Here is a 16,491-nt window from a genome sequence, read left to right on the forward strand (position 1 = left end):
AGACAGCCAGGGAAACACAGAGAGCCTTGCTCAAGGAAGTTGGGCACTACATATGGATGAGGTATGGCCACCGGCCAAGGTGAGTCTGGGGCTGCAGACCTGGCCCCCGAGGAGTAGCCCGAAAGAAATCCCCTACCCCAAACCAGGGCTGCCTCACCTGGGCCTCTATTCCCTGCAGCTCTGCTTGCCATAGACGGCTCTGTAATGATGCCACAGTCTCATGCAGTTCCGTCAGCTCACATTCAAGGGAGTTCTGTTTTCCTTCCCACCTGGATTTCTCTTTGGGAAGAGGGGAGGTGGTAGAGCGAGGCCCATGATTGAGGGTGGAGGAAAAGAGGGATAGAGGGGCAGATGGAAGGTGAGGCACAGAATCAAAGGGGGAGAAGGCCAAGAAGGAGAGAATTACATCCAGTTTCATAGAGACATCACCCATCTTCCAGCTGCTCCTGGTGGTCTAGGCTCCCTGCTGCTTCCGGACTCACGTCGGGATCTGCTGCCCAGTGCGAGCACTTGCCTGACTGCCCTCCCAATACACCTCATCCTGATCACACACAGCTCTCCACCCCTGGGCTCCCAACAGGGTGGAGCTCAATGATGTTGGAAATCATCGCTGGTCTCCAGTTCTATGGTTTGGAGAGGTTGCTAGAAACTAGGCTCGCTCTGCTGGCTGTCCCCCATTTCTGCAAAAGATACCAGAACCCAGCTCTATGTGTGTGGCTCTCAGGAAGCCCTTTGCGGACACTTTCAAGACCCAGACTCCCTCCCTAAGTTGTCCTCTTCTCTTCTACAATGGAGCTTGGCCCTCGAGACCCTCCGTTTCCTTTCCTTTCCGAGTAGTCCCCACCCTTTCCAGCCCTTGGCTGTGGCAGGGGTACGTTCTCCCCAGATCGCCCCACTTCGCTGTCTCTCAAACAAGCCCATAATCCTTCTGTTGTCAAAGTTTAATAATTTTGAGGACACAGTTGGAGATGATAAAAATAAATAATATGGATAAATGGCAAAAGATACATAATTTTATAATGTTCTCAAATAGCCCTGGCCCTAGGTTGCCAGTTTTTAAACACAGACAGAGAAAGTGGAAGCCTAGCCAGGAACTCCTCTCAGTTCATCCAATCTGTCCTCCTGAATCCCTTCTTCTAGGATGGCCCACAAAGGCCAAACAAAGCAGAAAACTAGTTCACAGGGTCATCACTCCTTTGGAGATGTCTCTAGGTATCTTTTCTCACACTTGTTAGCGAGCAGTGAAGAGTGGCTGCCTGTTCTGGGCTTCTGGTGTTTCCTCTCTCTTCCCTCCAAATCTCCCTGCCTTGAGCTTCTCACCTTCCTGGTTCTGGGAGAGCTTTCTCTGCAGATGCTGTAATTCTGTGCAGACCTGACTTTTCTCTGCCTCGGTATCAGTAAGACGCTGTTCCAGCTTCTGGGCCTGCTCCCTCAGGTCATCCTGGGAAAGGAAGGGCGAAGCTGACCCCCAAGTGCCTCTTCTTCCACAAAGCTATCCCAGCCCCATACCCAAGCTGCCCCCTCCTTCCTCTCAGCCCTTGTGGGGTCTGCCACTGCGGATCTAGTCCCTGATAGCTCCTGGGAGTGACGACAGACTCTGCTCCAACTGGCTGGAGCCTAGAATCACCCTGTGACCCTCTGTGTGCCTTTTGAAATACAACTTGCTGATGTCTTAGCCTGGGGTCCCCTCTCCTTTCCCCAAACTCCTACTTCAAAGATCAGTTCAAGTGTCACTTCTTCCCTCCCTGTGTCCCTCTCCAAGCTGGAATGAACTGTCCCTTCCTCCCATTATCATCATTTGTATCTGTTATTGATCCGATCAATTCTATCAGTTCTATCTTAGAATGCAGTTTGCTTCCTTGGCCTCCTTGAGGGTGGAGAGTTGGTCGTTCTCCTTTCTGTACCATCAGCTCACAGTGGCTGGCATACTCACTTTTTATTGAATGATAGGGTCACCAAGGGGTGGAATTTACGGGACTTTTGGTTCAGTCTTAGGCCCACAATGTTCCTATAAATGGCAACCTCAAATTTCAGCAGTCCCCAATTTGTTGGGTTTTCCTTGGACATCTTGGCACCAAGAATAAATAATTCATGGCTGAGAGGAAAATGATACAAACAATATCCCTCATCTGCGCAGGCTTTTCAAGCTCACAGAGCCCACTCAAATCCCTCACTCACTTAATCCTCACACCCCTGGGGGGCAGACATGATTTGCCCCAGTTAACTAGTGAAGCCCAGGCCCAGGAAACCACATTCTGTGCTCGTGCTTGCCAGGCAGTAAGTGATGGAAGTGGAACTCATCGCAACTTGATCTGGGGAATAAAACAGTTCAAACCGAGTCTCTGGGGAGGGAAGAGTTCAAGGAAGAAGAGCAGAGAATCGTACCCGAGCCTGCTGGGTCTTCCACAGGTCTTGGTGAAGCTTGTGGAGGGCAGATGCCACGGCCTCAGCTGACAGAGCTGTCAGGAGGGGCCCTCTCTTAAAGAGAATCCTGGCTCCATTCTGGTCTGAAAAAATGAGGAAACACCTCCTGACTTGGCGGCACTATGAAAGGAAACAGCCAAACCTCCCCTGGTACGGCCTTGGCCTTCCCCCATCCCTCCTTTCCCCCAAAGAACCCCTTCTGAGCAGTTCATTTATCATGCACTTTTTTTTAAGTGTATTTATTTTGAGAGAGAGAGAGAGAGCACGCGCACGTGTGCAAGTGGGGGAGGGGCAGAGAGGCGGGGAGAGAGAATTCCTGCTGAGAGAGGAAGAGACAGAGAGGTTTCTCCTACAAATCAGCCCACAGCGCCATGCCGTGCTCAATCCCACTAACCGTGCTCAATCCCACTAACCGTGAGACCATGACCTGAGCCAAAGCCAAGAGTCAGATGCTTAACTGACTGAGACACGCAGGTGCTTACATCATCCACTTTCTGCATTCCTATGTGCCAGGAGCTATGGCAGGCACTAGATAATGCTAGCTATCATTTGTTAAGTAAGCATTTAGTAAATGCCTATTTTACTACATAATCTCATTAACTCCTTAGAAAAATCCCCAGAGGTATGTACTTTGAACATCCTCATTTTATTTCATTTTATTTTATTTTATAAGTTTATTTATTTTGAGAGATAGAGTGTGAGCGGGGGAGGAGCAGAGAGAGGGAGGGAGACAGAATCCCAAGCAGGCTCTGCACAATCTCACGAACCATGAGATCATGACCAGAGCTGAAATCAACAGTCAGGTGCTCAACCAACTGAGCCACCCAGATGCCCCATCCTCATTTTAATGTTTGTTTATTTTTGAGAGAGAGGAAGACAGAGTGTGAGTGGGGGAGGGGCAGAAAGGGAGACACAGAATCCGAAGCAGGCTGCAGGCTCCCAGCTGTCAGCACAGAGCCCGATGTGAGGCTTGAACCCATGAATTGCAAGATCATGACCTGAGCCGAAGTCGGACACTTAACCGACTGAGCTACCCAGGCACTGTGACCTCATCCTCATTTTATTTATTTATTTATTTATTTATTTATTTATGTATTTATTTATTTATTTATTAATTATTTTTCCTCATCCTCATTTTAAAGTTTAAAGAAAATCAAGCCCAAAGGATAGGCGACTTGCCCAGGCACACATGTCTATCAAACGGCAGAGTGGTGATTCAAACTCTGATTGAATTAATTCCGGAGTCTGTGACCTTAGCCTTGCTGCAATATTGCCTAAGAAACCACATGCCCCTTCCTTATCCAGGGAGCCAGGCCTGAGTTCTTGGGTGGTCTTACCTGGCTCTGGGCCCCCGACGGAAGCAGAGTCCCCCCCGCCATGCAGCTCAGGCCTGTTCTCACAGGCAGACCCCAGGGCCTGCTGCAGGACAGAACAGAGGCTGGCCAGCTGGGCTTGCGCCTGCTGCCCGGGCTGCTGCTCTGCTGTCAGGGCCGCCAGCTGGTTCTCTGTGCTGCGCAGCCGGAGCTGGACTTGGGCTGCCTTGGTTTCCAGGGCCCACAAGGAAGCCCGCAGCTGCTGCTCTGTTACTCGAGATGCCTCCAGCTCCTCTAGCAGTTGTGCTTCCTGGGCCAGAAAGTCAGCCTCCTTTTCCTTCACCTCCTGCTTTAGTAATTCCACCTGCCAGGAAGGAAGTGTTGTCACTCTGAGCAGGGAGCGGACACCCTCTCGTCAGACCCTCCCGGCCTGACCCCACTCAATCCCTATGCACATCTTGATTGGCGCTGGGAGGCTCAGCTCCCCAGCAGGCAAGGAGAGCTCTGGAATGAGTGTTACCCTCGATCTGACCTGCATGTCCACCTACTGACTCCTGACCCACGGGCCTGGGCAACGCAAATGGGTTGTGGCCTGGTCCACCAGGCAGTGATGCCAGATCCCTGCTATGATCAGAGCTCTTCCTGAAACCCTGACACTGAGCCTAAATAAGACCAGTCACAATAATAATGGCTACCACTTATAGAGGGCTTACTGTGTTCCTGACACTTTATACATTCTTATAATAGTTAAGAATTATCATCCTTGTTTTATGGATGAAGAAACTGATGCTCACACAACCTGGAAGCAGTAGAGCTGGGAGCCAAATCCAGCACTAATGACCAGACCTGGTCCTTCTCTGCCCCAGTCTACCATCTAGCTCTTCCTGGCTCACCCTTCCCATCCCGGTTCTGGCTTTCCTTGGCATCCGAGGTCTGGGGTCCTGCAGTGAGCAGACCAAGTCCCAAAGTTTTCTTGCTGCTGCCTACTTGATCTGCATAATAACCTATTCCGCTGCTGTGTCTTGCCAGGCTGACCAAGCGCACTTAGACGTGGCCATGCTTGAACCGGGCCTGTGTGGCTCTGCTCCTTTGGGCGCCACGTTTTGGGCTGTCAGATTCCTCACAGGGGCCATTCTCAACTCTGGGCCAGGTTCCCAAGCCCCCACCCTGCCCAGTTCTGACTTGCCTCTCCTGCCAGGGTGGCTGAAGTCCCAGCACACCCTGTAATATGGAAAAAGAGAACGGCCCTCTTTATGAGAGGATCCTAAACAGTCGCCCTCTCTACTCCAGGAGTGGGCTTCCACCAAGGAAAGGGGCCCATCACCAGCGTGGGAAGTACCTGGGCGCTGAGCTCCTTCTGCCCTCCCTGGGCCTCCTGCAAGTCCTGGCGCAGGGAGCTCAGCTCTTGTTGTCGAACAGAGTCCGCTTCTTGTAAAACAAGGAGTCTCTGCTCCTTTTCCACCAGCGACTGAATCAGGCTAAAGAGAGGTCAGAGGTCTAAGGTCATTCTCTCAGGGAATGAAGAACTGACTGTGCTAAACACAGCATTCATAATTAGAAAAACTAACAATAATTATAGTGAAACAATAAAAGCTAGCATTTACTGAGCACCGACTGAGTACTCCTACATACTTCACGCATATGATACTTGCCTTCAGCTGCACAGTTTATTCTTCTCTGGTAGATTCCGGAAATACCTATGCAATACCTCAGATTCAACGTGTCCAATTCTGTCCATCCCCTCTGCACCTCCCACCTATGTCCAATCTATGATAACATATAATGGAGTCCAACTCCCTTAACGTCCCTTGAGCCCCTTCCCTCCTCTTCTCCACTACTCTACCCTGGTGCAGCCTTAGTATCTCTCACCCAGACAACCATACCCACCTCTTAAACTATCTTGCTGCCTATAGTTTCATCAACAAGAGGATCTGCTCTTTTTCAAACTTCTGCATCACTGAGACACGCTGCACTTCGCCTGAATGGCCGTATCTCACTCCTGATGTTTTCTGCCATCACTACCCCTTCTGATATGTCGTAAACTGGATCGTGTCCATTTCTCTGCTTAAAACCCTTCAGTGGTTTACTACTAAACCTAAAATAAAATGCAAACTTCTGGCCATGGCCCATAAGTCTTGAGTGACACAGACTTTCCAGGTCACACACCCTCTCGTCATTCACTGGGCTCTGGTCATACAGTGCTTCCAGAGTCCCCAACCAAATACCCCGAGTTCTGATCCACCTCCGGGCCATTGTGAGATTTCTACTCCCACCATAGAGCTCTCCCACTCCTTTGCATGGCTGGTTCCAGTTCATCTTCAGCGATCAGTTTGTTTGTTTGTTTGTTTGTTTATTTATTTGTTTATTTATTTATTTATTTATTTATTGAGGGAGAGAGAGAGCACATGCACACATGTGCAAGCAGGGAAGGGGCAGAGCAAGAGAGAGAGAGAGAGAGAGAGAGAGAGAGAGAATCCCAACCAGGCTCCACACCCAACACACAGAGCCCAACATGGCTCGATCTCATAACCTGTGAGATCATGACCTGAGCTGAAATTGAGAGTCAGATGCCCAACTGACTGAGCCACCCAGGCGCCCCCTTGGTGATCAGTTTTAATACAACCTCTGGGGCACCTGGGTTATCAGTCAGTTAAACAACTCTTGGTTTTGGCTCGGGTCATGATCTCAGATTCATGAGTTCAAGCCCCGCATCGGGCTCTGTGCTGACGGCGCAAAGCCTGCTTGGGATTCTCTCTCTCTGCCCCTCCCCCCCTCACACTGTCTCTGTCTCTCTCAAAAATAAATAAATAAACATAAAAAACAAAATTAAAGGCAATCTCCTTGAGGAAGACCTTCCCTTCCCTAAAATCTTATCTAAAATATATATCCTCAACTCCCATTTCTACTTCAGCATCCTATTTCTTCCCTCCATACCAGGTAACATAATCTGCAATGATTTATCTGGGGGATTATTTTATTGATGTCTTCCCCCACAAAACTATAATTCTACTGGGGCAGGGACCATGCTGTCTTGTTTATCCCTGCATCCCCCACCCCTGGCACAGCATCTGGTATTCACACAAGCATATATACTAAGTGAATGAAGTGTAAGCTTGAAGACAGGGACCACATCCTCTCCACATGGCTACCTGTATAGTCCAGGGCTGGAGACACAAGAGGCTAGGTTACCTGAGCAAAGAACTGTCCACCTCAACGTGACCACAGCAGCGAGACAGGCTAAAGCCCACTCCACAGCCCGTCAAGCCTACCTGGCTTTCTCGCTCTCCAGCTCCTTCTGGATTTGGCTATACTCCTGGGCCTCTCTCAGCTTCTCCTTAATCTCCTGCTCCACCAGCCTCTGGGAGTCATCCTTGGAAGCCAGCTGAGACTTCAAGTCCTCCACCTGGGATGATAAAGGCATGAGGACAAAGGGCGGGTGGCCAGCAGGAGGAGGCTTCTCACTCCGCCTGGGGCTCTGGGGTCCTTCAAGGTTTACCTTAGTTACTGGCCCATGTCCCTTGCTCTGGGGCTTCTCCAACCCTTACACACTATTCTTACTGCCCCTCCCCCAGTACCGTTCAGCCTCACCCTCATCCCCTAGCCCCACACCTGCTGTGTAAAGGCAGGTGCAAATTAAAATCTTGCCTGAATGTAACTACCCAAAGGCAAAGTGATGGGCAAGTGTATTGTGATTGTATTTTTAAAAAATAAACAGTCAGAACACCAGCTGATACAGGATTCTGAGAAGGAAAAGCAATCAGAGTAGGAAAAGCAACCTGGTATAAAAAACACCGTATCTCAGGGTGCCTGCGTGGCTCAGTCAGTTAAGCATCCAACTTTGGCCTAGGTCATGCTTTCAGGGTTCTCATGAGTTTGAGTCCAATATCAGGCTCTGTGCTGACAGCTCGGCCTGGAGCCTGCTTTGGATTCTGTGTCTCCCTCTCTCTCTCTCTGCCCCTCCTCTGTTCATGCTCTGTCTCTCTCTCTCTCTCTCTCTGTCTCTCAAAAATAAATAAACATTAAAAAGTTTTGGAAAAAAAATACTGGATCTCTGGGGAGGGTGGGAAGAACGATGGGCACCGGAGAAAATCTAAGTTCTGTGGTTAACACAGGGAGAGAGGACTATCCTGGGGCTCTGAGGACACATGTGCAGCTCTCAGCCCCCCTCTGTTTTCCCTCCTTCCCGAGCTCAGGCAGCAGGCCAGGGTTCCCCTTTCCTACTGGAGTCACAGGAGAGGCTGGCTACGCTGGGGAAGGGCTGCAGGGCTGGGAGACAGGAGGGGGCACCTGCTCCTGCAGGTCTGTCTTGGCCTGCAGCAGGGCCCTGCACTCTTCTCGGAGACCAGCAAGGTCACCCCTGTCCCGTTGGGCTGCCTGCTCCAGTTCCTGCCGAGCATCCCGGAGCTGGGTCTGCAGCAGCTCGGTGGTCTCCTGCAAAAAGAGAAGACCGTGGTGAGCAGAGGGAAACGATGGGGCCTGCGTCTTGAAACCCGTGTCACATTAACACTGGTTTTTCAACTGGGTTGGCAAAAGCTGAGGCAGGATGCCACAATCCACGCTGTTTCCACAATGTCACCTCAACCCTCACCTCCCGTTCCCTCCCCTCCCCCACAAAGCCTGCTGGCTCACCCAGGCTTTCTTGGTCGGGGACCCTCAGTTGGTAGCAGTCCCTCACCCAGACCATTGCAGTGGCCTCCTGTCGCATATCCCTACTTCCACTTCAGGCCACCACCCCCTACATGTGAGCATGTGTGTGCGCACGCACACACACACACACACACACACACACACACACACACACTTCTCCACTCAGCAGCTAAAGTATTTCTTAAAATATATATAATAAATCATGTCCTACTCTTCTTTTTAAATACCATCCAACAGTTTCCCACTGCCCTTAGAACAAATTCTAAGCTCCTACCATGGCTGACCAAGGGCTCCCGCTTACCTCTCCACTGGCCCCTGAGTCTGTTGAGCTGGAGCCACAGGGCCTCCTTTCTGCCCTGGCCCTTCCCCGAGCCCTTTTCTGTCTGTGCCACAGCCCTTATGGTGGCTATTTCCTCTGCTTAAACAGTTCTTCAAATAGCTGGCTTCTCTCTTTTTTTAAAGGGCTTTACTGAGGACCACCTGGGTGGCTCAGTCGGTTAAGCGCCCAACTTTGCTCAGGTCATGATCTCACAGTCTGTGAGTTCGAGCCCCGCGTCGGGCTCTGTGCTGACAACTCGGAGCCTGGAGCGTGCTTCGGATTCTGTGTCTCCCTCTCTCTCTGACCCTCGCTTGCTCATGCTCTGTCTCTCTCTCTCTCTCAAAAATAAGTAAACGTTAAAAAATTTTAAAAAAATAAAGGACTTTACTAAGATATAGGTCATATACCGTACAATTCACCCATTTAAGCCTGCAATTCGATGGTTTTCAGTATATTCACAGAGTTGTACAACTATCACCACAATCCATTTTAGAACATTTTTATCATCCCAGAAAGCAAGACTGTACCCTCCCTAACCCCATCCCTACTTCCAACCACTCATCTGCTCTCTGACTCTGTACACTTGCTTATCCTGGACACTTCCTACAAATGGAATCATACACTGTGTGGCCTCTTATGACTGGCTTCTTACATGAAGCACAATGCTTTCAGGATTCATCCCTACTGTTACATGTCATTGGCTCTTTCTAACCTTCATGTCTCAGCTCGAATGTCGCTTTCTCAGTGAACACCCCGACTACCTTGTGCAAAGTGGCCTCCTTTGACTCACTCTCAATGATTTCACCCTATCCATTTCCTTTACGGCACTTATCATAATCTGTAATTGTCTCCTTTATTCTGTGTCTGCTTGTTTTCATCCACTCTATGCGAGTGAATGTGAGCTCGTTGAGGGCAGGGACCGTGTCTGTCATTTCAGTGCTGTGCTTCACCTTTATGTTTGTCATGTGACAGCACCTAGCCCAGGACCTGGTGCAAAGAGGCAACAGAGAACTGGCCAATGTTGAAGGAGCACATCAATACCGCCTTTCCTCTCTGCCCAGGACCACCCTCCATACCTGCTCCTTTAACTTCTGAACCTTCATGTCCTGCCTCAGCCGTTCCAGTTGTTGGCTGGCTTCTGCCAGCTCCTTCTGCGTCTGCAGCAGTGTCTCCAGGAGGGACACCCTCTCCTTCTCAGTTTCAAGCTGCATCTGTGGATAGGCAGGAGGGCAAGGGCTTGCTGCATCAGGGGTGACCATGCTCACCCTCTAGGCCACAGACACAGCCCAGCTGCTCAAGGGTTCTTCCAGAATGTGGGGTGGGGGCTGAGGGCCAAAGAAGATCTGGACCCACTGGTTAAGAACCAGGAAGTACAAAGATTGTCACTGGTTTGCAAGCTGACAGGATGTGGTGAACATCAGCCCTCCCTCAGGAAGTGTGGCATACTGTCGGCCCCACAGCTAATAGCGCCGGTCACCCCTTCTCACTAAGCAGCAAAGTGGGCATGTACGTCTCTTCTGGAAGCCCCCCTGCAGCAATACTCCTGGGAGTGGAAAAGGAAGTGGTCGGAGGTAGGGGGATCACAGCTCCCATCTCCCCAGCTTCCCACCTGGCAGAGGGCGCTCTCTGCCTCCGCCCTCTCTTCCTCCCTCTGTGTCCGGATGGCCTCGGTTTCTGCCTGCTGTTCCGTCAGCCTCATTTCCAGCTCCATTTTCTCCCTCTCTAGGCTCTCCAGAGCCTTTCCCAGTTCCTGCTGGTGCCGGGAGCGCTCTTTCTCCTGGTCGTGTGAAGGACTCACGGTTAGAACCCAGTGGGTAAGGACAGGAGGCAAAAGGAGGGCTGGAGCAGAGAAGGTCTCAGCTGGGTGTCCTTGGTACCTCTCTCAGCCTGTCTCCCAATCGACAAAGTGAGGTTGCTAACTCTTGGCTTATCTGTCTCACCAAATTTTATGAGAACCAAATAAGAGTTGTAAAAAATCAAATGATAAAATACCCAAGAAAGCATTTTCTAAAGTGCAATTGTCCCTAACATAGGTTACAGATATGTTATTTTCAAGCAACCACACCACTTATGGTTGACAGTTGTAACAATGAACTGAGTGGCAGATTGGTTCTCTGCTGCCCACTCTGCCCTGTCCAAGGTGGTAGAGTTAGCCTCCCAAAAAGTCAGGCTGAGCCTAGCTAGGATGTCTCCTGTTATACAAGGGCATGAGGACAGAGCATCCTGGTCCTGCCGGAGGTCAGCCAGTGACCAAAGCCTTCCCCAATCCCCCAGACTAACCCGGCACCCTCTCTTAGCTTCTCAGGATAGTTGGTGAAGGGCTCTAGAGCCAGGCTGCCTGGGTTACAGTCTTTATTTAATCCAACACCACTAGTGAGTGACCTGGGTTAATTTCAATCTAATCTCTGTTACTCAGTTTCCTCATCTATAAAAATGGGCATAACAATTTGGGTTGCTTTAAGGACTGAGATAAGTCATGTACAGCACTTTAGATGGTGGAAAGCCATCTTTTATCACCTTTTATCACCTTACTTAACACCTTTTATCATTAGCATTAAGAGAGAAGTTCCCTGCACCTTTCCTTTAAAATATTTACAAGCTCTCAAGGTGCTGGCTGGCTCAATTGGTAGAGCATGCAACTCTCAACCTCAGGGTCGTGAGTTCAAGCCCCATGTTGGGCATGTAGCCTACTAAAAATAAATTAATAAAAATATTTACAAATTTTTGCTCGAATTATGCATTCATTTAATGGGAATGCCTCTAGGGTTTCACCCCTTTCCAACATCATCTTGTACAGCTTCCCCCTCATTGGCCACACTGACCTCCTTTCAGGACCTTGAGCACACTACACACTCTCATACCTTTAAGGCCCTTCTTTCCTCATGCTTTCCTGCTCCTTAGAACACCCCTGCCTGCCTCCCACACCATTGTTCCTCACAGCTTAACTAATGCTTCCCTGGAGAGGCCTTCCCAGACCACACACTCAAAACAGTTCTGTTGCTCTTACAACTTGCTGTTTTAAGTTGCTATTGCTCTTGCTGTTGCTCTTGCTGTTGCCCCCTTGCTGTTGCTCTTATAACACCCAGTTCTTATTCTTCACGGATCTTCCATAATAACTTACACGCTCACATATTAACTTGTTTAATACTTGTCTTCTCCTTTGAGGTTTTAAGCTCCATAAGGAGAACCACGTCTACTTTGCTCTCCACCGTCTCCTCAACACCCCCCACACAGTAAACACTCAACATTGCACGAATGAATCACATGTCAGTTGCTGGACTGTTAAGATGCCTAAGAATAGCAATCCATAAAGCCACAGTTGTCAAACAGCTACGAACATCAAATCATTCCCTCTGATTTAAAAAGCCAGCTGTGAAAATATGAGAAAGATGAATTTTAATAGTAGTAAGTGTTTAAAAAAAAAAAACTGGCCTATTCACTCAATTTGATTAGAAGTGTGTTATAGCTACCAAAAGAGCCAATTCCATGATGTCCAGGAAGTAACAGGCTAGGGTTGCCAGTTAGGTTGTGGATCAGAATATTCTGCACATTGGGTCATGAGTAACGTGTAACATGTCTAGAGGAAAGCAAGCATGTTGGTGAGGTATTTCAAGCAAACCTAAGATGTGATTTGTTTCACGTAATAGATTTTGGCTTGACATAAGGAATAATTTTTCAATAACTAGATCTACCTAGAAATGAATGGGCAGCCATTGGTGGAATACAACAGAAGCTAAGTGACCATATGAAAGGGATATTGCAGGAATGACCACAGCATAAATGGTTAAGAGATGGTTAATTCCTGTTCTACTGCTTATTAGCCATGTGACCTTGAGTGATTTCTCTACATCTCAATTTCCTCACTAGCTAGTAGTAGGTAGGCTATCTGAAATAATGTAAATAGCATTTAGCAAGGCATGTGGCATGGGGAAGTGGTTGATGAGTGTCCACTATCACTACAATTAAAGGGGGTACATGCACTAGGTGAAAGAATGAAGACTAGAGCCCCTAAGAGTTTTTCCAATTGTTAGGATTCCAGGAGAAGGCAGTCATAGTTAAAACTAACAGACTCTCAGGGGTGCCTGGCTGGCTGAGTTGGTAGAGCATGTGACTCTTGATCTCGGGGTTGTGAGTTCAACCCCCCACATTAGGTGTAGAGCTTACAATCAATCAATCAATCAATCAATCAATCAAACTAACAGACCCCAAGAGTTATGAGAGTAGTCAACCTTTTCAATCAGTAGGGAGATCATAAAGTCAGATGATCAGAATTCAGGGGGATTGTCTGAATGTGAGGAAAGGAAAAAATGGAACACGCCCTCCCATGACTCAGGTATGGCCATGAGATGGTCAATCCTTCCAGAGAAGCCTAGATTATGTCAGGTGGTTACTCATTATTTTGGAACTTTATTGCATCTTTCACTTGGAGGATTTTCCCGGGGTGATATGCCTAATTCTTGCTGGGGAAAGTGCCTTCTGGACACTGTTCAATGAATAATTAAATTACTTACTTTAGGCATATAATTTCAAAACAAGCAAACTTCTAGCTACCATTTTACCAACAAGTCTGCCTTGTAATAACAGTCAAATCACAAATACACACAAAGCACAAATCAACTTCTATTTTCAGAGACCTGAAAAACAAGATTTCTGAACCTTCCAGCTGCAAAATGGCAAAAAATACTGATAAAATATTAAATATATGTTGTGGGTTTTTTTGCAATGTTTATTTATTTATTTTGAGAGAGACAGAGACAGTGCAAACAGGGAAAGGGCAGAGAGAGAGGGAGAGAGAATCCCAAGCAGGCCTTGGCCATCAGCATAGAGCCCAATGCAGGGCTTGATCTCAGGAACCATGACATCATGACCCGAGTTGAAACCAAGAGTCAGACACTTAACTGACTGAGTCACCCAGATGCCCCAGTGTATGTTTTAATGTATAAGTGAGCCAGCAGGAAAATAATGAAAATTTCACAGGAGTCAAAATCAAAGCAAGACTTGTGCTTTATAAATGGTAAATGAGTACAGACTGGCTTTCCACTGGAGGTATCTGCTATATCTAATAACTGAAATACATTTTAAGGCTACGTGGGAAAAAGAAAACAGAAGACGGGGTGGGGAGTCCAATAGAAGACTCCCACATAAAACTGGACCTCCAAAGGGCTAATCAGGGGTCAATAAACTATGGCACGTGAGCAAAATCTGGCCAGCCTCCTGTTGCTGTATGGCCTGTGAACTAACAGTGGTTTTAATACTTTTAATGGTTGAAAAGGAGAAAGAAAAAAAAAAAAGAGAGAGAGAGAGAGAGAGAGATTTTTTTTTTTTTTTAATTTTTTTTTAACATTTATTTATTTTTGAGACAGAGACAGAGCATGAACGGGGGAGGATCAGAGAGAGGGAGACACAGAATCTGAAACAGGCTCCAGGCTCTGAGCTGGCAGCACAGAGCCCGACGCGGGGCTCGAACTCACGGACCTCGAGATCGTGACCTGAGCCGAAGTCGGCCGCTCAACCGACTGAGCCACCCAGGCGCCCCGAGAGAGAGATTTTTGTGACATGTGAAAATTATGTGAAATTAAAATTTCAGTGTCCACACTTAAAGTTTTATCTGAACACAGACATGCTCATTTGTTTACATGGTATCTCTGGCTACTTTTGTACTACAATAGCAGAGGTGAATAATTATGACAGAGACCATAAGGTCCACAAAACCTAATATGTGGCCCTTTACAAAAAAACCTTGCCTATCCCTGGGCTATAGTACTCTCAGTAGAAGGATAAACTTGAGAGAGAGAAGAAGGAAAGAGAGAAATGGGGAAGAGAAAGGGACAGAAAGTAGGGGGAGAGAAAACAAAACAAAACAAAATCCCACAGAAGGAAATAGCAAGAACATTTATTTGCTTCAACTTTTACACAGGATTAAAAAAAAAAAATCTCCATTGAGAAGTCAACCACAACCTGGTCTTCATGTGGGCATAGGGCTTGAATGTGACCCCAAATACTTTCAACCGAAATTTTATTTCACTTCATTTTAAAATTTTATTTTGAGATGGTTCTGGGATGATAGAACCTTTAATCCAACACTATTAGTACAAGTGACCTCAGTTAATTTCTATCATATTTCTGTGCCTCAGTTTCCTCATCTATAAAAATGGGGATAACAACAGTGTCCTCCTCTTCTGCTAGGAAATTCCTAACAGAAGCAAAAGCAAATTCTCTGAAGAAAAACTCTTCCGCCTTAGGCCAAAAGGATTCCCACAGAAAAATTTCTAAAGAATGTGAGCTCAGAGTCAAGAATCATAAAACACAGGAGTGAGAACCAATGGAAAAAACATGTAGCAGAGTCAGGCTCGAAAAGATTTTATTTTTATTTTATTTTTAATTTTTTTTAATTAATTTATTTTATTTAATTTTGAGAGAGAGAGAGCAAGTGCATGAGCAGGGGAGGAGCAGAGAGAGAGAGAGAATCCCAAGAAGACTCCACACTATCAGTGCAGAACTTGATGTGGAGCTTGATCCCACTAACCATGAAATCATGACCCGAGCTGAAATCAGGAGTTGGGCGCTTAACCGAATGAGTCACTCAGGAGCCCCTGCCCGAAATGACTTTAGTTATTGGTGTTATTAAATAGCATAAAAATATGTTTCATGTGTTTAAAGAATAAAAGAGTGGATGAAAATATAAATTAAGGAAAGAAACTAAAATATGACCAAGAAGATTTGAAAAAAAAAAAACTGAATAGAATGTCTAGAAATAAAAAAATTTAATAAGTGAAATATAAAACTTGGTGAATAGACTACATAGCAGATTAGACACAGCTGAAAGGGAGTTAGTGAGTAGAAGACAGATCTGAAAAATCATCTACAATACAGTATAGAAAAAGAAAAATGAATGTAGAAAATGTAATAGTCAAGATACATGGAAAATACAGTAAGAAGGTCTGACAAACAACTAATCAGGGTCTTCTCGACACAAACAATAGAATAATGCATATGCTGAGAGAAAATAACTATCATCCTAGAATTTTATACCCAATGAAACTATCTTTCAAGAATAAAAGTAAAATAGAAATATTTTCAGACAATTAATTACCAACAGACCCTCACCAAAGAAATTCTATTTCAAGGAGGAAAATAAATCCAAATAGAATGTCTGATATGCAAGAAGGGATGATGAGTGAAAATCATTTGTAATTTTTTCAGTGTATCTAAACAAATATTCATGGTTGAAAACAAGTCAAAATAATTTGTGGTGTTAACAAACTAGTTAAAACAAAACACATTGAATAAAACAGTACATAGGTCGGGAGGAGTGAATGCAGTCCATACTGATTAACTTATGATTTTATTAAGTATGTATTTTTTAAAAATTTTTTAATGTTTTTGTTTTTTAATTTATTTTTGACAAAGAGAGAGAGCATGAGCAGGGGAGAGGCAGAGAGAGAGACAGAAACACAGAATCTGAAGTAGGCTCCAGGCTCTGAGCTGTCAGCACAGAGCCCGATGTGGGGCTCGAATTCGTGAACCACAAGATTATGACCTGAGCCAAAGTCAGCTGCTTAACCGACTGACCCACCCAGGCGCCCCTATTAAGTACGTATTTTTAAATATTAAAGGAAACAACTAAAATTTTTTTAAAAATAGAGAACAGACCACCCAAAGTAGTAGAGAGAGAAAAAGAACCCAGAAAAGAATACAACTTAATCATCCAATTGAACTCCCTAAAAGAAGTTAAGAAAGGTGACCTCCCTGCCCCAAAAGGTATAAAAGGCAGGAAAAATAGCATCA

At 46.5% G+C, this 16,491-nt stretch overlaps 1 protein-coding gene across 9 annotated transcripts in view; it reads right to left on the bottom strand.

The window, feature by feature from the left end:
• Positions 1–16,491, bottom strand: part of CEP250 (centrosomal protein 250) — a 51,675-nt gene that overhangs the window by 10,242 nt on the left and 24,942 nt on the right. For 8 of the 9 annotated variants that reach the window (XM_053890309.1, XM_053890311.1, XM_053890310.1 and 5 more), the window contains 9 exons: positions 10,313–10,480; positions 9,780–9,914; positions 8,025–8,168; positions 7,007–7,140; positions 5,077–5,215; positions 3,762–4,101; positions 2,386–2,507; positions 1,321–1,441; positions 158–279 (listed from right to left, as the gene is read on the bottom strand). In XM_053890309.1, coding sequence (XP_053746284.1) covers positions 158–279; positions 1,321–1,441; positions 2,386–2,507; positions 3,762–4,101; positions 5,077–5,215; positions 7,007–7,140; positions 8,025–8,168; positions 9,780–9,914; positions 10,313–10,480 — 1,425 coding nt within the window. The remainder of the gene's footprint in view (positions 1–157; positions 280–1,320; positions 1,442–2,385; positions 2,508–3,761; positions 4,102–5,076; positions 5,216–7,006; positions 7,141–8,024; positions 8,169–9,779; positions 9,915–10,312; positions 10,481–16,491) is intronic. The other variant, XM_053890312.1, reaches the window with a different exon arrangement.

The sequence above is a fragment of the Panthera pardus genome, unplaced genomic scaffold (assembly GCF_024362965.1).
Source record: "Panthera pardus isolate Hobbes unplaced genomic scaffold, ASM2436296v1 HiC_scaffold_25, whole genome shotgun sequence".
Classification (NCBI taxonomy): Eukaryota; Metazoa; Chordata; class Mammalia; order Carnivora; family Felidae; genus Panthera; species Panthera pardus.